This window comes from Notolepis coatsorum, assembly GCF_963971535.1.
Source record: "Notolepis coatsorum genome assembly, chromosome: 4".
NCBI lineage: Eukaryota > Metazoa > Chordata > Actinopteri > Aulopiformes > Paralepididae > Notolepis > Notolepis coatsorum.
Window position 1 is genome coordinate 41197052 of NC_140168.1, and position 22825 is coordinate 41219876.

A 22825-nucleotide genomic window follows, 5' to 3' on the forward strand; every position below is an offset into this window, starting at 1 on the left:
AAAGACACAGACCTTAGCATGGAACTATACCCCAACGACGGAAATTAGGGAACAGTACGGGATAAGATGGGACACGGACAAGATTAAATACTTAGGGGTGAACATCACGAGAGGGGTGGAGAAACTATATGAGGCGAACTATACACAGATAAATCAGAACATCAAGAGAGACTTAGAGAGATGGACAGTAATGCCCTTGGACTTCAATTCAAGAATAGAGGTCATTAAAATGAACATACTATCAAGGTTACTGTACCTATTCCAGTCACTACCAATACAAATACCACAGAATCAATTCAGGGAGTGGGACTGTGACGGGGTCCTCTCCCGAACTCCTTTGATTCTCTCATAAACAGGCGTAGTCGAAAGATCTCGTTGGTGGGTGTTTATTTCCCGCCTCCCAAAAGTGCAGAGGTGATATAGTTTTACAAAAAATGTGAAAAGTGAAAGTAACGTAAACCAAAATACCCTATACTTACTATATCTAACAAAAGTGGAAAAAGAGAAAACAAATAAACAAAACAAAATATACTTAATACTTAACACTACACAAAGTCTAAATACACAATATACACTACTACTTCTACTACAAGCAATACCAACACGTTGTACTAGGGATCCTGGTTACCTTCACTGTAACTCAGTCCATTCAAGACTGACGTCCCTGGGCCAAAGCAGCTCTCTTGTATCCAATAGCCCCTCCCACTAGGCTTTAAACAGGATGTACATATTATTATTCTTTTTAACACATTAAACCAATTCCTACACACAAAATATATATCCTCCACTATATCACATAACTTCCAACTGTTTTAAATTACAGATAACCAAGTAAACAGTACAATACAATCATATCGCTCACGTGACGATTACCTTGCGTCAACCCCTCCCATTTAACCTGGCGGATATGTGTGCTTCTGCTTGGCCAACACGTCAACCTAGGAGTGCAGAGCGAAGCGAACGCATCATGACTGTGAGTAAATAAATGTGATGTGATGAATGAATGTCTTGCTGTATGAACGTCATTCTGCTATAACAACGGAAACGGAATGAAATGATTGTGCGCATTCGGACATCCTACGAAAGCTGACAAGAGGGAATGTTTGGTGTGTGTGTGTGTGTGTGCTCCGCGGCATATGGCGTGTGTGCGTTCCCATGTGCGCTGTCCACATGAAACGCACCACATTACATTATACGGTTATGGTATATGGAAAGACAGACAATGAGTGTGTGTGTATGTACAGTATGCGCACTGCCCGCAAAGTCAGTGACGGAGCCGCACCGTCACAGGGACAGACTGATATCGAGGTTCATATGGGCGGGGAGAAGACCACGGGTCAGATATAAAACACTACAACTACCAAAGGAAGAGGGAGGGATGGCAGTACCCAGCCTACAAGATTATTACTATGCAGCACAACTGAGAGCAGTGACGTGCTGGTGTAACGACAGATATGAGGCAAGATGGAAAGACATTGAAAAAGAAGGGGAGGGATACAAGGTACAAGCTCTGGTGGGAGATAGGGAACTATTTAAAGAAAAAGAGGGACTATTAGATCCAATCACCAAATACACCTTGACCATATGGAACAGAGTAATAAAAACACACAAATTGGAGAAGCAGTCAGGGGTCCTGAGATGGGTAGCACATGACAAGAGATTCAAACCAGGGAGGTTAGACCATGGATTCAGAAGGTGGGAGAGGGGGGGGGGGCAACAGCGATATGCAAAATGATAGAGAAGGGGGAAATGCAGACACTACAAAAATTTAAGGAGAAATTTGGACTAGAAAACAGGGACCACTTCAGATATCTACAGGTTAGAGACTACTACAACAAAGAAATAAGGGGGGCCAAAGACGAAGAACAGAATGGAATAATAAAGATGATAGTATGGGCATACGAAGGGGGGCAAGGAAGAGTAATATCAGCAATATACCGGGCTATAATGAACAGCAAGGGACACACGACCGATTACATAAGGGAGAAATGGGAGAGAGAGCTAGAGATAGAAATAACAGGGAAGGAATGGGGGAACATATGCGAGGTACAACATTCAACAACAGGATCGAGGATATGGAAAGAGTTTGGATGGAAAAACATAATCAGATTCTTTATAACCCCAGAACTGAAGGGAAAATATGCACCAACACAAAGAGCTTGCTGGAGGATGTGTGGGAAGGAGGGGGCAAATCACACACACATATTCTGGGGATGTCAGAAGCTGAAGGGGTATTGGGAGGAGATAGGGGAGGCAATGATCAGAATACTAGGATACGGATTACCACAAACAGGACTGGTGCTTTACTTAGGAGACCTAACACACGAGGGAATACAAGGGGGGGACAAATATTTAATAAAGATAATGTTGATAGCGGCCAGAAAAGCAATAACGAGACTGTGGTACAAGGAAGACCCACCGACAATAGCACAATGGGTAGGAATAGTGGAAGAGATACAGGATATGGAGAGGATAACACAAATGCTGAGGTTACAGGAAGAGAAATTTGGGGAAAGATGGGGAAAGTGGGGGGACTATAAGGGGAACGAAAACGACATCACAGAGGAAGAAACAAATGCAACACAAGAGGGAGAAGGGTAAAGGAGGAAAGAGGTTCAAGGAGGGTCTCTGAACCCATGTCACACATTTTTGCTTTAGTTAGTATTCTCTATCTCTATCATTTGGGTAGGACGATTGCTTTATGTTTTTTCAATTTATTATTTATGTCTGTGGAACTTTTGCTTAAGTCGGTATTTATTATTTCTGTTTTTGGGTATTACATTTTTTCTTTTTTTTCCCTTTCTTTATAATTTGTCCATTTAACGGTGTTGTACATTATGTCTATATAATATGTACCTGGAAGACCGACTGAGAGGATAATAATATTCAAATATGATGTTGTTTGTATGCTTGTAATACAAAAATGCAAATAAAATTGTTTAAAAAAAAAAAAAGAGTCAGACACTCACTCATGCTTGGTGGTGTGAAGCTCGTCTGTGGTGACGTCCAGCTGGACCTTCCACTGGTCACCCTGGTCTCTGGAGCCCTCCAGCTCCTCTTCTAGAGAGAGCATGGAGGCGTTCACCCTCTGCCTCTCCTCCTCGATCTCATCCTGGGACTGGTACACACACACACAAATGTATTACAGTATCTACACTAGCTAGCATCTTTATCACATGACAATGGCAGAAGTGGGCGAGGTGTATAATGTGAATAGGCGTTCATATAACAAAAGGGCAATGATTGCAGGCATTAGAAATGTATATGTTATATTGGCCTTCGTGGCTGCTTTATTAAACGATAAAGACTACGACTGATACCTTCGGAGAGGCGAAGCACCTGCTCTGGCTGTGTAAGCCGTGCCGTAGCTCACATGTCTATAATTGGACACTTGGTAGGCTACTCATACCACAGAAGAGGGCAAACATGGGAGGGCAAAAATGCTTCTATACTTCTAATACTACTACCATTATTTCTTTGTGGTAATATACCAATATTCAACACACTCTGGGATGGACAAAGGAGGAATATTCAAACCCATACATTGTAAATATCTTTAAACCCTTTCACTACCATACTACAGAAGGTTAACCTTTCACTACCAGCGTAGTATGGTAGTGAAAGGGTTAACCTTCTATAGTGTGGTAGTGAAAGGGTTAAAAGAGCAACTAAACCACCACAAACACACACATTGAGAGACTGCCATCTAAAGGTTAAATGCATGACATTGCTATTGCAATCTGCTATTGGCTGATCTTGGCGCCGCTAGGTGACGTCATCACAGCTACGTCGCCTGGCACCAAGACAGCAATAGGATGTGTTTAACCATTAGATGGCAGTCTCTCAAAGGATTTTATTTGTTGCGTTTTAGTTGCTCTTGAATAACATGGGAATTGGCGATGAAAGAAGTTGACTTCACCCGTGTCTGAAAACCCCATCGTCAGACCGTCCCTCCGGCTTGCCGTACCTGGGAGACCTGCTCCATGGCTGTCCTCAAGTTCTCCATGTCCTGGATGTAGTGATCCCTCAACGCCTCCATGTCCCTGTCGTGGCCCTCCACCTCGTCCTTCAGCGCCCCCTTCAGGGCCGTCAGCTCACGCTCCCTCTGCCGCAGCGTATCCTCCTGGCGCTGCCGCAACATGGCTGTCTCGGCCAGCTCCGCATGCAGAGTCATTACATCCTGCCGAGAGAGAGAGAGAGAGAGCAAAGAGGGGAGAGGCGAGAGCCAGAGGGAAGATGTAAAGAGAAAGGAGAGAGAGATGGGGGGGGGGGGGGGGGGGCGAGTAAAGGGGTATTTTCATTTAGAAAACATAAACCTTTTTTCAGGACTAGAGGGTGTTTGTTTGTGTATGTGTGCTGTGTGTGTCAGTGTTTTGTTTTTGTGCTGAACTGTGTAGGTACAGTAGGTGTATGTGTGTGGGGGTCCATACCGTCGGCAGCCGACTCAGCATGAGTGTACCATATGTGTGTGTGTGTGTGTGTGCTCAGTGTGTGTGTGCAGTGAGGCTATTGGGGATACATTTTGCAGGTGCATCCAGTCCACGCAGTCAGCAACCTGCGAGTGTATGTGAGGTATATAGTGTGTATAGTTTGTATGTATAGTGTGTATGTATGTATGCATGTATGTATAGTGTGTATAGTTTGTATGTATAGTGTGTGTGTATGTATGTATGTATGTATGTATGTATGTATGTATGTATGTATGTATGTATGTATGTATGTATGTATGTATAGTGTGTATAGTGTGTATCGTGTGTGTGTATGTGTGTGTATGTATAGTGTGTATAGTGTGTATGCATAATAATAATAATAATGACGACTTGGATTATATAGCGCTCTTCATGACACCCAGAGTATATAGTATGTATGTATAGTGTGTATGTGTGTGTATAGTGTATATGTGTATGTATAGTGTGTATGTATGTGTGTGTATGTGTGTATGTGTGCGAGTACCGTCTGCAGGGAGTCTGTATGAGGTACGTCCTCGGAGACCCTCCTCAACTCCTCCTGAAGCTCCGCCAGCTGGTCTTCCTGCTGACGCACACGTGACTCCGCCCCCTCCCTGGCCATCCGCAGCTCAGCCAGTCTGAACACACACACCACACACCATCAAAGGGTTGTCGATATTCAGTCAATATGTTCATTAACATCTGAATCAATCAGGCAGCAGTATCCTAAAGTGAATTGGTCCGTTAAAGAAACGGCCACTGGAGCAATAATTAGAAGCTTAGTGTAAGCTTTATCCACACACTGCACATACAGTACGGATGGACACACACACACACACACACATACACACAAACACCCTTACTCGTCATAGGTATCCTGTAGTTCTGTCTTGCTGTGGTTGAGTTGCTTCTGGAGCCGAATGTTGTCACTCAAACGCCCCTCAAGATCCTTCCTCAAGCTTGTCTCAGATCCTGCCTTCTAAACACACACACACACACACACAGACACACTTTAGATACTTCATTTGAATATACAGATCATAATCCCTTACAGCGAAGATAGAACAAAAACCAGTTTGGCCCGTTTAAAATCAGCAGGCCAGCGACCCTCAAACCACTAACGACAAGCTGATGAACGACCAAATATCAGCATCAGCATCATCAGCCTGCATTTATAAATCAAGATGGCCGACATGTCAGTTTGTCCAGGAAGGCCTGTTCCAACTACAGGGATAGACCAGGGTAGGGTAAGCTCTTCTCTCATGGTCTTCACTGACAAAAGCTATATCAAGAGTATTTGACATATTAAAGGGGAGAGTGGGGAGGAGGGAGAGGAGAGGAGGAAGAGGAGAGAGGGGGTGTGGGGGGTAGAGGGAGGGGAGAGGGGACTAAGAGAACAGAGAGGAGAGGGGAGGAGGGTAGAAGTCATCACAGACATCCAAGGGTAGCTTGAGCAGGAGAAACCTGGAGCTGAATAAGGAAACAATAGAATGATTGAAGTGCAATTTTTCAATTGTCTTCAGGATGGGAGAGAGGGCTTTTTTATTTTAAGGCATACTTTCTTGATTCTAATATTATTTCTCTAAATGTATATGTTGTATATCTCGTTTAAAAAATCAATAAACATACTATTGAGAAAAACAAAAGAGTATTTGATAAATACATCACAAGTAACATGAAATCATTCAGGCATCACTTGTTGCGTTTGTACTGAACAGTAACACCTTTCTGTAGCTGGAGCAACCAGAGCAACAACACAATCATGTCTGGCAGAATACGGGCCTTCGCTGGTACATGCAGATACAGCCATACAGATACAGAGCAACAGATTCTAGACGTGGATGTGAATAGCAGGGGGTGCAAGACACATTGTGTGAGACGGCTTTTGGGGAAACAGAGTCAGGTTGCACTTGGTTGGTAAAGCCTGCAGTCTAGCTTCACCAGCAAGGTGGAGAATGGCCTCACTTTTTGGCCCACTGTCCATGGCCTTGAGAGCAGTATCGTGATACAAGAGGACACATACGCGTGCACGTGAGGACCATTACATGCAGACCGTGACACACACACACACACACACACGTGAATACCACTGGCGACATCATTGCAAACTGTTCATCATGTTCATAATCTGAGTAACACATTGATATCCGTCAGGATTGGGGGGACACACACAAAAAGGGGAACCTCAGCTGGGAACTAGGCAAAATCTGCATATGGCTCGCCGATAACAAACTATCATTACACATGGGCAAAACAGAGTCCATTCTCTTCGGTTCAAATAACAAACTCGGCAAGACCGACGGCTTCTCAGTTACAGTGGGTGACAATATTGTCACAAGGAAAGATGCAATTACATACCTAGGTTCCATCCTAGAGGCAAATCTTTCCTGTGACAAAATGGCATCCAATGTAATAAAAAAAGTCAACCAACAAACTCGATTCTTGTACCGGATCTCCTCTCTGGTAAACAAGAACACCCTGAAGACTGGCAGGAGCACTCATTCAAGGGTACTACGACTATGCTTGCACCTCATGGTACCAAAGCACCTCAAAGGCGCTAAAAACAAAATTACAAACATCTCAAAACAAACTGGTCAGACTACTGCTTGGCCTGACTCCTAGAACCCACCTCACCCCTGCCCACTTTGACAACCTAGGATGGCTTAGAGTAGACGACAGAGTACAGCAACTTGCAATGGGCCTGGTCTACAAGATACACTACACGACCAAGGTACCCATGTACATGTCAAAATACTTCCCAAAAGGTCAGTGAATACCACGACCACAACACCAGAGGGAGCTCCACAAATCATGTTAAACCCAGATTCGGCTCAAACAAGGGACTAAACATGTTTCGCAATTATGCCACATCAATGTGGAACGCCCTACCCAAAGCTGTAAAGGAATGTGAATCACTACCCACGACGTTCAAAACCACTCTCAAAGAACACCTACGGGAGACTGCAATTCGAAACTGGCCCCTGTAAATGTCCTAACCCAACCCCCTCCAATGTACAGTAAATTACCTAACCCAAGAATACACAAGACCCTCCTCTTGGAACCAAGTATGGTTTCGTCAAATTATTCCAATGTACAGTTTTGCTTGTACAGTTGTACAGTTTCCCCCACCCCCCAACAACACTAGAGACAGAGAAAACACTAGAAGCATGAGCTTGGGACACTCCTCTACTATTGAGGGAAAATATGAAATGGACAAGCATCCGAACACAGTCAACCAAGCCTACTTAAAGATAACTGGTGTCTGGTGATTGACAGCTCACCAGAGAAAACCCAAAATTAGGGATGTCCGATATTATCGGCCGATATTGGCATTAAAATGCGATATCGGAAAATATCGGTATCGGTTTAAATATTTTTTTTTTAAACATTTCTATAACCTTTATTTACCCAGGCAAGCAAGTAAGAACAAATTCTGATTTTATTTATTGTCAAAAGTATGCATAATGTTATGTTAATTCCACAACAATACATATGTAATGTTAATTACCTGAAATTATTCAGTTTTTTGGGGGGGGGAAACCCTGCATATATCGGTATTGGTTGATATCGGTATCGGAAATTAAGAGTTGGACAATATCGGTATAGGTAAAAAAGCCAATATCGAGCATCCCTACCCAAAATACATCCAAAGCACACTAGAATAAACTAAAATAAAACCCACATAAACCGTGATCCATCACAGATATCAATGTTATCAAATGTCGACAGATGGGGACTACAGGCTAACAAAAAAAGGAGTAAAAAAAAATCAATGGAAATAAAGGACTCTACTTTGAACGTTTGGAGGGGATCTTCTCTACAAAGACAACGTGTGGTTCATTCATCGCCCACTCCGTTAGTCAAGGCGCCTCAATCCCTGAATAGTCTAAAGCACAGCCTGCCCACGAACTGAACCCTCCTCCTACACAGAGAAAGACACACACACGCACACACACGCACACACCACAATCACCATCATCATAGAGTTCTGCAAAGAGAAAGTGGAGAATCCGCCTCTGGGGAACTAATGTTCCCTTTCCTGTTGCAGTTATGAAAAAATAGATTAAAAAGATATTTTGTTCAATTTCGGTTCAGACTGTTTCAGGCCACTGGCAAATAATAATCCATCTCCTGGGACTCGTTCACGCTCACTCTGTTCCAACAAAGAGATCACGTACTTATGATAATATTATGGAGTGGATGGGGGAAACTAATTGGTTTGAAATGCTTGAAGTCACTTGCATCATTGTGTTACTCATGAGCAAAAAGGAAGTGTGTGTACTGTTACAGTAAGTACACTTTTGCACTGTTGAGTACAGTATGTACTGTTACAGTAAGTACACTTTTGCACTGTTGAGTACAGAGTGCCTGTTGGGTGAACTCCCAAGAGACAACAGGTGTTTTCTCAATGCACCCACCATCACACACATTAGTGGGTGGGCGGTATTTAGATTTCCAGTACAAATTATAATGAGATATCATTTTATGTCTTCATCATGTAATACATGTGTCCTGGTGCTATTTCATTCACTCTATTTTCATTGACTTTCTTTTAATACTGCTGTGCTGCAAGAAACTATTCTTTGATTAACTTATATTGTGGATGACTATAGTGAAAATCCATAGCCTTGCATGGATCCATGACAGTAAACCTTCATATTTCGGTACACCTCCCAGCCCTAACACACAAACGAACACAATAATAATAAATAAAATGTCTAATGTCTTTCAGGAAACCCAAGGTCGCTTCACAATGAAGAGGGCTAGGGAAAAGGGGGCAATAGGGGAAAAGGGGGGGGGTGAGGGCAGGTAAGGGATAATGAACCTAATCTAATCTAACTAATGGGGAAAATCCTTGGTGAAAAGGTGTATTTTGAGAGCAGTTTTGAATGTGTCCAGGGTTGGGGTGTTGGGGATTTCAGGGGGGAGAGCGTTCCAGAGGGTAGGGGATGCCACGCTGAAGGCTCTGTTACCGAAAGTCCGCAACCTGGTGCGAGGGATGGAGAGGAGACCCAGATCAGAGGATCATAGGTTCCGGGATGGAGTGTGCTGGTGGAGGAGATCAGACGGGTATCGGGGGGCGAGGGCATGGAGGGACTTGTAGGTGAGGAGCAGGAGTTTGAAGGATATCCGGAACTTGACTGGGAGCCAGTGGAGGTGGATGAGGGTGGGGGTGATGTGCTGCCAGGGCTTGGTGTGAGTGAGAACCCTGGCAGCTGAGTTCTGTACATACTGGAGCCTGTCCAGGGCTTAGCTGGGTACCCACTACCCCGAACAGGACTCCATTGCAGTAGTCCAACCGGGAAGTGATAAATGAGTGGATCAGGATCTCAGCCACAGAATCTGGGAGTGAGACGGAGACGGGAGATGTTTTTGAGGTGGTAGAAGGCAGACTTGGTAACGGATTTGATGTGGGAGTGAAATGAAAGTGTGGAGTCGAGGGTGACGCCCAGGTTACGGATTTCGAGAGACGGGGAGATGGAACAGCCATCAACGTGGAGGAGGAGATCTCCAACCTTCCGGAGCAGTGCCTTGGGGGCCACAACCATGAGCTCCTCTGTCTTTTTGCTGTTAAGTTTAAATAAGTTTGGTTGACATCCAGGTTTATGGCATGGAGGCAGTTGACTAAAGACACACACACAAACAAACACACGCAAAAGCTGTTTTGACCCACACAAAGCTCCACCTGCCATAGCCTCAGGTAACCCAAAACACCAGAATGGGTTCAGTCAGTAACCAGGAGGGGCAATGTTATACTGTGTGTGTGCATCAGTCCAAAAGCCTCTCAACACGTCTCCCACTGACAGAGCAGCCAAAAGAAACCTGAGGCACCTCGGAGAGATAGCAGAGGAACACCACACTCATACGTACACTACGATGCTTTGAAGAACAGTATGTACAAGAAGAAGCACCGTAACAACGTTGAACACAAACCACACAGCGAGGGCAAGTCCCTTGGTATGAACACACTTTCATCCGACTCTGCTTTTCATGTTGTGTTGCTATAAACAAGTGTGGTATTTTGGTTTAGGTCCTTAAACTGTGAAAGATAGCTTTGGGGGGAAAAACAAAGCCAGAAAACCTCCATCCGACTGCTAGCTTCAGTATTTCAGTACTTGTACTACCAGACTGAAATGACCACCCCTCGATGACCAAGCTACTAGTGAGCGGTGAGCAAAGACAGACAGGACCATGTACCATGCAGTGTTGTAGTACTCGACTCAGAGTCCTGGACTGATTTTCAGGACTCATGACTTGGACTCGAGCATCGACTGCATTCACACTCGGATGGTGCAGACGAGGACTTAAGACTTGTTAATTGATAAATATTTATTTTATAAAAAAAAAAAAAAATGTCATAAGATTTGGCATAAGATATTGATGGCTAGTGCATTTGTGTATGTCAGCTCTCTGATTGCCAGAGTGGAGTGGACTCAACCTTGATGACTTAGACTCGGGTAATGGGGACTCGACTCGGTCTCTTCTTTGGTGACTCGGACTCTAACACTGGGGACTCGAGACTCGACTCGGACTCGAGATTTAGTGACTCGACTACAGCACTGGTACCATGGATACCATGCAATACGCGGTATAACAAGACCCCACAGAGGAGCAGGCGTCCCAGCCAACCTGCCAGCCTCCAGCCGGTGCAGGGTTCCAGTCCAACTCAATTATTGATGGATCTCAATGACTGAGCCCTAAACACATAATCAGCCTTTCCTCTGCAGGTGCACTGTTGCCAAGAGACCAGGCAGCCGAATGCTTTACAGGCAGATATGGTCACTAATACAGAGCGTTATGCATAAGAGCCCCTGAAAACCCAAATCCACAATAACATTCTAACTATAAAATCTTATGATCTCATGTACACAATAGTAAGCATATAAAAAGGTATAAAATTAATTAGTTTCAATCCAAATTCGAAAGATTGTCATTAGGTTTTTGCTTTTTGTAAACATTCCTGATATTGGGTTTGAATTGGGCAGCTAAATTAGCTGTTTTTGAGCTGGGTGTTATAATACTTATACAATTTTTTTATTGAAATGTTGGTGGATGCTTAATATGACACTCAGGTTTGATATTATATTTATATATACATTTTACAATTTTTATGCCAGTTTTAGAGGCTTTTAAATGCAATGCCACTATTATGTGCATATATAATGAAGGGAGAGGACAGAAAGGAATAATAAAGCATTATATAGATCTATGCAAAATTATGCAGACTTTGCTAACTGTTTCGCAACATTTTGCTGTTCAAACTGAGGGCTGTGGTTTTCAATCATTTGACTCTTGAATGGATGAAATCTTATCTCTCAGAACAAGACCAGTTTGTTAGTGTTAATGAGACCAGTTTGTTGATGTTAATGAGACCCTATCAGAGAATCACTGTGGAGTACCCCAGGGTAGTTTGCTGGGACCCAATTACTGTAGAGTACCCCAGGGCAGTGTGCTGACGCCGCTTTTATGCCTTCTTTATATCAACAGCATTAGATTAGCATGCACCTGTCAGTTATCTTTAAGCAGATGATTCTGCATTGCTTGTTTCTCACTCAGACAAGGCAATTGTTGAAAACATTCTTAGTTCAGAACTCAAAAACATCAATGGCTGGTTGACAGACAACAAATTGTCCACACACCTGAGCAAAACAGAAACAATCAATTCTAATAAGAACTTCTCCCGGCTTTAATATCTCAGCCCAAGGGTCTATAATAACTGCTAAATAAACAGTAAACGACCTGGGCTGTAAGCTTGACAGTGTCATGTCTGGTGATGAAATGGCATGTTTTAGAAAGTGTTCAAAACCAGGTTTTTAGCCAGGAAATCAAACTAAATCAAACCTAGATATAGCTACCCTGAAGACACTGGCAGGGGCTCTGGTCCAAAGCATTTCAAGTTCAAGTTCATTGCATCTTTTTTTGGACTCTGCACCTAAATATTTCAGAGGGTATGGGTTGGTGACTCTCATGACCACAGGACCAGAGCCAGTGACACTAATGTGAACTAAATGTTTTTGATTTAGGACTAAATTGAAATGCTTTGCTTACACTGGAGCAGTAAACGTTGAATTTATTGTTGCCACCTCATATTATGTTCTTGGCTTGCCCGTCTTGCCGGTAGCCAAAGAGGACCACGTGTAAATAATTGTTGACTTTACTGTGTATTTATCCTCCATAGTTTATTGAATGTTATGCTGTGGCTTCTTCCTTGTGTCTGTGTGCCAGTTGGGGACTATACAGTACGTGTCTGTGTTTTAACTTCCCAAAAACCAAAAGGACTCAAAGGATGCAACGTGCAAAGTAACTCAATCTATTTTCATGAGGTGACAGTGCAGCACCGAGGAGCAGGGATGGAGCCAAAACAGACCACATGATGTAAAATACTCAGCATGGCACTTGATTTAATATTTGCATTTTTCTGGCCTGCCAGACGAGAACCCTTGGAGACAGAGGAACTTGATATAGCGTCTCCTATCCTCACAACCAGCTGTTCCTCTCATCACATGAACTGTGCTGTTAAGAAGAGACCCGTCCTCAGAGCTCCTGGCGATGTCAGAGGCCAGAGTGAGGGTGCTTCACTTTGGCAAAAAAGCAACAACAAAAAACTCCCAACCGGAATAATGGAGCCGTGTACAATATCTTCACATTTGTTAGCCGTGATAGCAATATGAACAATCGTTCAATGCCCAAGGTTACGTTGTAACAAGTAAAAGGCTACATTCACACACTGCAGGCGAAACGCCTAAATAGTTTTACTCATATATGACTCAGATCAGTGTGAACAACACAAATCACATGGAATCTTGTTTTAATTAGCTGGCCTCCACTGCATTCAACTTGTGAATTAAACCATAAACTTCAGTGTCCTCCATGTTTACGTCCATCATCATTATTGTTCATTTGTGTATGCAATTGTGTATTTGTGAGGCAGTTCAGGAGCGCAATCAGTTCACACTGGAATCTGATATTGGCTACATTAAAATAATGATATGAACAGCCAAACAAAAAAATCTGATTTCAGCAATAAATCAGAATTGAGAAATGCTGAGGTGGTAAAATTTGATGCTGATGATGTTGTAAAATTAGATCCGGTCATGCTGATGTTGTATATCAAAAAGCAGGGTAGCCGGACCAGCACTCACAGGTTCAATGTTTTTTAATGGCAGCCTGAATAAATAGCAGACATGTTTCGGACAATGTCCTTCTTCAGTGATATGGCTAGCCATAAAATGTTGTAAAATGACATCCAGCCATGCTGATGTTGTAAAATTACATCCAGCCATGCCGACATCCAGACATTTCTTCTTTCAAACATTTTTTTTTTACCGTGGATTCTCCATTGAGCCCAGCTATAATTATTTTGCAGCTTACAGTAGCTTGAGGAATGACTCAGTAAGATGTTTCAGCAGGTGTTGCTGATTGGCTCAAACACATCTATTCCCGTGGGCATTCATCTAATATTAGTTATTAGGTCTCTTTGACTATTTCAGTCATTACGATCTGAAAGACGGAAGTGATTTTGGATCAGCAGCTTACTGCTTCTCTGAGATGCTTGATACATATGGGCTTCATACCTTAACACTGCTGGTCATCTCATAGACAAGGTTGACCTTCCTTTTGATGGATGCATCACTCTCACTGTTCCTAATGAGGAAAGATGAACACAAATAATTGGCCTTTTGGGGTCATAGGAACATCCATTGCTTCAATACATGGATGTGTTGTGCTCATGTTTCAGTGTAGGTTAATTTACCCCTCTTTGAGGATGTTGTAGATTGCTTGTTTGGCTTGTGCTTCCTCTCCATTGATGACCTCTGCACTGTGACCTTGGTTCCTCAGCGGGGGAGGTATATCCTTCAATGAGAAAGAACATATGAGGTACAAAATATACACATGGACTAATTATTACCAAGAGATGATAGAAGACAAGCTTCCTTCTCGTAACTGTTATGATACCTACAGGCTTTTTTGCTATGGCTGGAGGAGTGTCCTTGGCAACAAACTTCCCTGGTGATTTAAAGCTCGGCTTAGGGGCAGAGAGTGCCATCGCCTTGGCAATGGAAGCGGTGCTACTTCCCAAGCTACTACTCGATGGGGCGGATGACGTGGAAGAAGTGGTGGAGGTGGAGAAGGGAGAAAGCGGAGCGGCGTAGGGGTTTAGAGTCGGAGAAGGAGGAGGGGGAGGGGAGTCTTCGGGCCAAGCGTCTTTTCGAGCATCCAGACTTCTGGACCGATTGCGTTCATCAAACTTGAGGCGCTGCCTCGCTCCAGAGCGACCTCTGGTCTGTGGGGTACTGCCTGGTGTGCTGATGTTGAACTTGCTGATGAGCTTGTTGATGGGTGCCAATGAGTTAGTGTCTATTGCCAGAACAGGCTCTTCCTCAATGGGGCATGGAGGAGGGGGTTCGGGGAAAGGCTCCGGGAAAGAGTTCAGGATGAGTTTTTTCCCGGCATATCTTCCCAGCGATGCACTGAAACCTCCACCAATTGGCTTCCGCACTTTGGACACAAACCCATTCACACTGACAGGCTTCAGGCCTTTGGATCCAACCCCATTCACACTGACAGGCTTCAGGCCTGCCTCATTAAACTCCCCCCCATTGGCCCACCCTCTCTCCTTTTTCTCCACACCATTGGCTGCTGCCACTTTGGGAGGGAGTTCAGCTTTCAACCTCTCCTCCTGCCCTTCTCTCCGGGTCCCACCCTCGCCCTCCCCTTGGCCCCCCGCTTGCCCGTCCCCAGGAGGTCTCTTAAAGGGGCTCCCAAAAGCCTCCCCGCCTTCATCCTCTGGTGTCAAAACAGGGGAGCTTGCCACGTTTCCAGCCGGGCCATAGGGGTTTGGGAGTGCCGTTGCTATCCTGCTTTTGGACAGGCTGTTGTAGGGCGAGGAAGTGGGGGTTGGAGGATGGGGATGGCTCTTCAGCTGGACACCGTATGAGTCGCCTTTCTCTCCGTCTTTCAGGACCACATAGGGCTGCCCGGAGATGCCCTGAACTCGTACCGCCACCCCGTACTTATTGGAAGGGGGAGTAGCATTGTTGCCTCCTCTGGTCTTCTCGGCATAACCTCCGCCCGTGTCATGGAGATCCTTGATGAAGCGGATCTGAACGCCGTAGTCCACAAGTGGCTTCTTGTCTGTGGAGAGAGAACTCATGTCTCCTTCCTGGAGTTGTCCACAGGAGACCTGCGTAGATGGGGCAGAGAGAAAGGCCAACATTTGAATTAGCCGAATCACTGAAACAAGTTATGAAGACAGTGCACACATGGAAACTGACAGTTAGTCGTCATCAGTGCTCAGCACCCTTTTCACACAGTTGGTCATCATCAGTGCTCAGCACCCTTCTCACACAATTGGTCATCATCAGTGCTCAGCACCCTTCTCACACAGTTGGTCATCATCAGTGCTCAGCACCCTTCTTATTCATTCAATAGCAAGCCACAATGCAGACTCAGAGAGTAGGAACTCGTCACTGACCCGGTATCTAGCCGTTGCTCTGATAAGATTTGCCTTCAACTGTTTTTCTCTCCTCACCGATGCTGCTGCCAGGCTTTGCATGTGACCTTCATTATCTACATTCCATTACTGACTAACTTAACATGTTGAATGTCCGCCCTCCTGTATTCCCTGTCTTCTTCAGTGTGTGCTCTTTTCAAACTATTCCCCAGGTGGAGTCAAAGTATAATTCACAGATAACATGATATACCTTGATCACACTCTTATCATCGTCATCATCATCAGCCCAACAGGCAAAGTGGCTTCTCTCTCAGGAGGTATTCATGTCAAGCTAAATATGCCAGTGGGGCAACAACCTCTTTGTGCAGGAGGTTTAGGCCTACATTTTGAGAGTGAGTGAGTGAGTGAGTGAGTGTGTGTGTGTGTGTGTGAGAGAGAGAGATGGTTCTGTACATGAGCTGGGCAGACGTGTTTGTACACATTACCATGTTGGTAATAGGTGTCATGTAGGCCTATGTTAGTGGGGTGGCACTGGCAACACATGCCCTACATTAACATGATCAAGACATGGCTCAAACCACTAGCTTTGACATAATTAAGCAATTCAGTTGCGTTATTTCGTGTGTTATTATTACGGCGACAACAATGAACACGTTTGTGCGCTGGAATAAATTGAACACAGTGAACCACATTCTGGGTCAGTGAGTGTAGCATACAATCTGAAAGTCTTCAACTTCTACCCCCCCCGTGAAAAAGGGCTTGACTTTGAGCACTGTGGAAAGGTGAATACTCCTCCTATTGTCCAGGCCCTCTGGAGCATGAAACACTAGGGGCTATGTTAGGAATGGGCCCCCACCAAAACTATCTCCATCGTCTCCCCAGACTTCAGAGTAAACTCACTCAGGCGGAGGGTGTTTACTTTGAGCTCTGCATGCACACACACTCATTTACTCCAGAGCGTGTGCTCATACGCACACACCTACCCTACACTACCCAACTGGTGAAATGGGGCTCGGCCCGCTCGGGTATCTGCATCTCGTTGGCTGATGATGCTTCATTGCTTCACTTCAAAGTTTATGTCTGTGAATGTCTACAACTGAGTGATTATTGAACACAGTGTAAACACTGTGTCTCTCCATGTCCCAAACAATAGAAGCCACTCGTGACAAGAAGAAGTAGCTGTAGGCCACAGGTAATTACTGTCTAATGTGTTATTATCATAACACAAAGTGCTTGTGTTATGCAGGGACTGTTGGTCACATTGTAAACACATGAGAGATTTACAACACAAAAAAGGCCACTCTCTTGCGTGCTGACCACATGCACACAAAACACACACACTATGATATGCTCATATTTCAGACCTCAGTCTTGCTAGTTTCGGGTTACAGAGGTCAAACGCATTCGCCCCCCCTCTCATTTGCTTGAGTTGTGCATACCTTCAGCAGTCAGAGAGGGTCTGGCTCCGATTAACTGATGAACCAAGAGGTCATTAAACAGTAACTAGGTCTCAATAACTCCTGGGTTACAGTGTAACAACAGGCAACACCTTGGCCCAGCCATTAGGTTAGAGTGACGAACCAGTCAAAGACAGCCATTGTTCTTCTACCTTAAAAAAAAAAAACATTCTCAGAATTCCAGACATACCTTTTACACTAAATGCTCTGTGTGGTTTGAATTGGTTTAAGAAGGAGGGGATTATGAAAACTGTACAATTGAGGAATACTGGGGCCAACAGCATCTAAATGAATGAATGGGAGGGATTGAGCTCTGAGGGGAGCTGGACCGTCTGCCCCTGTTGAATGTCGGTTAGTGGGACCAACTTTCTACACGAGAGGACACAAGCTTAATACTTCCATCCAAAGTAACTGCATTGCCCTCGTCTAAAACACAAGGTTCAAGATTTAGTTTATCGTCATTTCTTTGTGTTCTTCCATACATAATACAAAAAACGAAATGCTCTTACTCCCAAAGCAGTGCAATAATAAAGGTTAAAAAAGAAGCAAAAATGTATATATGCATATAAAATATTAATTCTAGAATATGTAAAAGCCCATTAGAAGGTGGTACGAAAAACATACAAGTCGACTTTTAAGACACTCGAGCAATGATAAAATAAAAACATACAAGTCGACATATAATACACTCAATCAATGATCAAATAAAAACATACAAGTCGACTTTTAAGACACTCAAGCAATGATGAAATAAAATCAGTTAGTGCTGATGCACTATACTGGAAAAAGCATGGCTGGCCGTGTGGTTTGTTGTACCGTGGCCATAAATCCAGTAAGGGTTCATTTAGGTCACATCTTCACTAGTTTCAGTCGACGGTAGCTGAGACGTACTCTGTGACAAGTAGCCCACTTAGCCTTGTTCTTCCTGACAAACCCTCTTGTCACAAGGAATGGCTGTGTCAACATGCAGAGAGGAATGTCACCGAACAAGACTATCTGCCATTACTCTTCCCTCACTCTCCACCCCTCTACTTCTCCTTTTTCTCTGCCCATTCATGATAGTCCTTTCTCTCCATCATTCCTCTTCCTCTCAGTCTTGCCCTTGAATTCTTAAAGGGCCACTTCACCAAATAACAATGCTTGTTTGGCACACAATCTCACTTCTATTACAGCTCCATGAAATGATAAGGTAGCAGTCCCTATAAGACATGATGGTATTGCTATTTTTTCATCCAAGTCATTTCATGGAGCTGTAATTAACAGGACACATGGATTCAATGCCCCTGATGACATCACTGGTGACCATATTCAAACTAGTTTACTCTCAATAACTGTCAAACTGAATGAATGTGTGCAAAAACATGTTTAAAGTTTTCGGATGTGTGAGAGATTATGTGCAAAATAAATCAGCATTGTTTTTGGTTAAGTGCCCCTTTAACTGAACGAAGCAAGTGCCTTTGATACTGAACCTAACTCATTGCATTGTTATTGGAATTCGATTTTGGGCAGGGTGTTTCACTAGCCATGGTGTGGGCCATTGACTCTTTTAGCCAGTATTGCTATCAGATATAAGAGGCTATACGAGTTAGGGTGTGTGTAGGATAGTGTACAGAGGAGGCTCTGTGTACAACAACAACAACAACAACAACATTGTGGCAGGTCATTGGGGGCCTTGTTTACTCATACACACAATACTAAAGCCTACAATATGTGTGCCCCAGGGCATTAGTTTTTAGGTCAGGCTTGTTTAAGTAGCTCAGTTTGTTCAGAGTATAAAATCCCAGATCAACAATCATAGCTCATATCAGCCGGAACCTAATTGTTGGTCAGGATATCATACGGGGCTTGGCTTATCTTGTTTTCATACCAAAGCCGACCTTGTGTAGTAGCCTACTACAACCCAGGGGCTGCTACAAAGATCTGTAAACCAGACGATGCAAAAATGCAACCATGGCACAGTTTACAGACTTCACAAATAGATTGCTTGATCCGTGCATGGACTTATACAAAACTTGGAAGTTTCTATCCAACATATCCATGAAATTCAAAAGGCTGATGTAGTGATGTGGCCGGTCAAAGTAATAATGACACACAGCAGACACTGGAAGAGTAGGCCAGGCACCTGTCTCTCCTCCTGAGTCCTGACTCCGTTGCGTCACACCCACCCAGCCGGTCAGCCAGTATCGGTGTGTTGTTGAGTCGAAACCGGACCAGGAGCGCAGCGGTGATAATGGTTAACCAGAACATTATATATATATGACAGACACTATACATGATAAGACACGGAGATTCTCGCGCATTATATATATATGTTAGCCTACATGCTATATAGTTGGACACTCATCCGTTTTACGCACAGTAGTCCGATCCAATTACAGGATGTATGGGCTCTCGGTCGGCTCTGAAGTAAACGGTGCATCAGAGTCATTAAAACGGGCCTATAATAAACAACAGGCGATTGGTTTGTCCGTCGGACGTTTAGGTTATTATTGTGAGCAGGAAAGGCTGAGTATAGGAAGACGGCTGCCAACGCACCACACAAAGCCACAGGTGTTCTCTCTGCTTATCCAAATATAAGAAACGCTCGCTCAGCAAAACGAAATGCAGAGAATACGCACAAACAATCCCGTGGTGCGTAAACCACCATCCACCTTATTACATCGACAGACGGTCATAAAGTAAACCAATAAGCAGTTGTCTCTAAAAAACTAACGCGTTATTCTACCATATCCTACCTGCAGGCTGGTGTAAATCAGATGGTTAGATATTTCACACCGTATGACTCAAGTCTGATAGTAGCGGCTCTCCACAGTGATAGAAGAATAAACAGATCTTTCTCAATGGACCGGGGACGTGAGATTTACCCTCCTCGCTATTAGAGCAACCTGTTGCCAGGACATGGGATAAGCGTTGTCCCGCCTCAGGACCCACTCCATTGGCGGGTGACATGATGAGAGGCGGTGCCTTCTGTGCGCTCCTTTTTTATCCCATTCTGAAGGGGGTTGATTATTTCTAAACTTCCCTATTAAATACCCGCTCATCTGCAGTCGATATTGAAATATTAACATACATACGTGCATCTGACATTTATAAGCCAATATTCCCAAAATTGTATCTTTTTGTTTGCTTTGTAAATCACTTGTAAGAAGTTTTAACTATATGTTGTTAAAACCAGCGTTGCGTTGTTATTATGGGCTGAGCCGCCACGCAGGATAATGACGTCGCGCGCACGTGCGCGTGCACACGCACGCGCGGCCCCGCGCGCATGCGCATATGTTCCCTCGCGCACAATAATACTTTGTTTGTATAGCCTTTCATACAGAAACTGCAGCTCAAAGTGCTTCACAACAGAATTAAGACAGGCATAAAATGAGCACATAAAGTGCAGACATATAAAATCAGTTTTTCACATTAGGATCTAACATCCCAACAGGCAACCTTGTTTATGGTTTGATTCAGTTTTAATATAAATAATAAAAATAAAGAGAAGATTAATTAATTATCTACTCAGTCCCGAAGTTTGTGATGTAGATATGGAATGTCCCGGGTTGCTGCTGTTTGCAGAGTGTGTTGTTGTCCGGGGGTGAGTGGTGGTGGGTGGGGGGTTGAATCAAAACAGTTGTCAATTCGGAATTGACGGCTGTTTTGATTTGGCCCTTCGTTCGCCGTCGTTCACCTTTGGACGGCGGTGCACTCTGTGGGCAGCGGCAACTTGGGACGTTCCATATTTACATCACAAAGAGTCCCAGACTGGTTGAAGACACCAGCCTATAGCGGCTATTGTTATGATAATGCGAGGTAGCGCCGCAGGTAAACACAACGATCCGAGCCGAGCGCAGCGCGTTCTCGCGAGCGCGTGCATGTGCGTGCACGCGCTTCTGCTCAAATCTTTAATACTCAGTGAGGTACCACTGAGTGGTACCCCGTGCCATGAACAACGCATGCCTGGTTAAAACAAGTGGCTTAACTTTTGGTGGTTTTTATTTATTTGGCTCTGTACTCCAGGCAGCACATTGGATTTGAAATGAAACAATGACTATTTAAGTTTTAATTTGAGGATGTTTACACCCATATATGGGGAACCACGTATAGGAATTATAGCCAGTTTACACAGTCTCTCCATTTTAGTGAAACACATTTAATAGTTAAATTCACATGAAGTTAAGTTACTTAAGTCATCATATATTTAATATTTGGTTGCAAATCCTTAGCGTTCAATGACTTCCTGGAGTCTGCTGGCCTTAAAGGGGGATGTAAAAGGAGAAATAGATTGATGAAAACGTACCCTCAAGTAAATCATCTTAAAGGAACACAGCGACATTACAGTCTTCTCCAGTCAGACAAGAAGATATAAACCAATTCCTCTCTGTGGGTTCAGTAGAAAGCTATCCAACGATTATCTTAACTGTTAGCCAAAAACACCTCTCCCTGAGTGCTAAACTAAGCAAGCTTGCGGCTGGACAGCTTTCTACTGAAGCAGAGAGGAAATTGGTATCTATATTCTTGTCTGACTCTGGAGAAGATTTCCCATAATGTTGGCGTGTTCCTTTAAAGCATAGTGGCAGAACAGCGATGGTCCTCTTGATAGATTTACTTAATCCAAATACAAGATGTAAATCCAGGCTAATCTGATCCATGGGGGGAGGGTTGACAGAATATTTTAAAGGAATAATGTACCATGTGTCTCATTGTCAACACAAGTTATACATGAAGGGTACGCACAATTGTGACATCTATTTTTGAATAAAAGTTGCCTCATTATGTCATATCTATAGGAGAGACATACTAAGATTTCTAAGTACAGGATGATTTGGGGGTGACAGTAGCTCAGGAGGTAGAGCAGTCACCTGGTAATCCGGAGGTTCCCAGTTCAATTCCCGCTCCTCCTGGGTAGCGTGTCGAAGTGTCCTTGAGCAAGACACTTAACCCCTAATTGTTCCCGATGCACAGGTTGGCACCATTCATGGTCGCCTCTGCCGTCGGTGTGTGAATGGGTAAAATGTGAGTAACAAATTGTAAAGTGCTATATCAATTTTCACCATTTTATGATCTTATATCCATCTTTTATGTTAGGGATGCATGACATAATTTGTCGACGATATCAGTATAGGCCGATGATAGCGACTTATTTATTGGCATTGGTGTGATGAGCAATATTTGGGTGAACATATCAGTATTAGATGATAGTATTTTTATCAGCAGCATCAGTCTAATGAGCATAACTGGGCAGATGTGAACAACCTATGATTATTTCTCTGTAGCTATTTTGGCCACATTGCTTTTGTTTGGGTACATGCACACGCACAACAGCACTGAAATACAGCAGAAACAAAAATAACACTTTTAAAGTGTTTTCATGTCTTTCAGTATTGGATTGCTGTAGGGACTTTTGTATAGAGACCCAAATAATATTGATAAATATCAGTTATCTGCCGGAACAAAAAAAACGATTGGCAGTATCAACC

The 22825-nt window shown here is 43.7% G+C and overlaps 1 protein-coding gene across 2 annotated transcripts in view; it reads right to left on the bottom strand.

The window, feature by feature from the left end:
• Nucleotides 1-20229, bottom strand: part of cgnb (cingulin b) — a 54038-nt gene extending 33809 nt beyond the window's left edge. For both annotated transcript variants that reach the window (XM_084313113.1, XM_084313112.1), the window contains exons 1-8: nucleotides 20096-20229; nucleotides 14410-15633; nucleotides 14203-14303; nucleotides 14024-14093; nucleotides 5312-5427; nucleotides 4954-5086; nucleotides 3968-4180; nucleotides 2970-3118 (exon numbers count right to left, since the gene is read on the bottom strand). In XM_084313113.1, the coding sequence (XP_084169239.1) occupies nucleotides 2970-3118; nucleotides 3968-4180; nucleotides 4954-5086; nucleotides 5312-5427; nucleotides 14024-14093; nucleotides 14203-14303; nucleotides 14410-15603 (1976 nt within the window). In that variant the 5' untranslated portion in view covers nucleotides 15604-15633; nucleotides 20096-20229. The remainder of the gene's footprint in view (nucleotides 1-2969; nucleotides 3119-3967; nucleotides 4181-4953; nucleotides 5087-5311; nucleotides 5428-14023; nucleotides 14094-14202; nucleotides 14304-14409; nucleotides 15634-20095) is intronic.
• Nucleotides 20230-22825: the final 2596 nt, after the last annotated feature.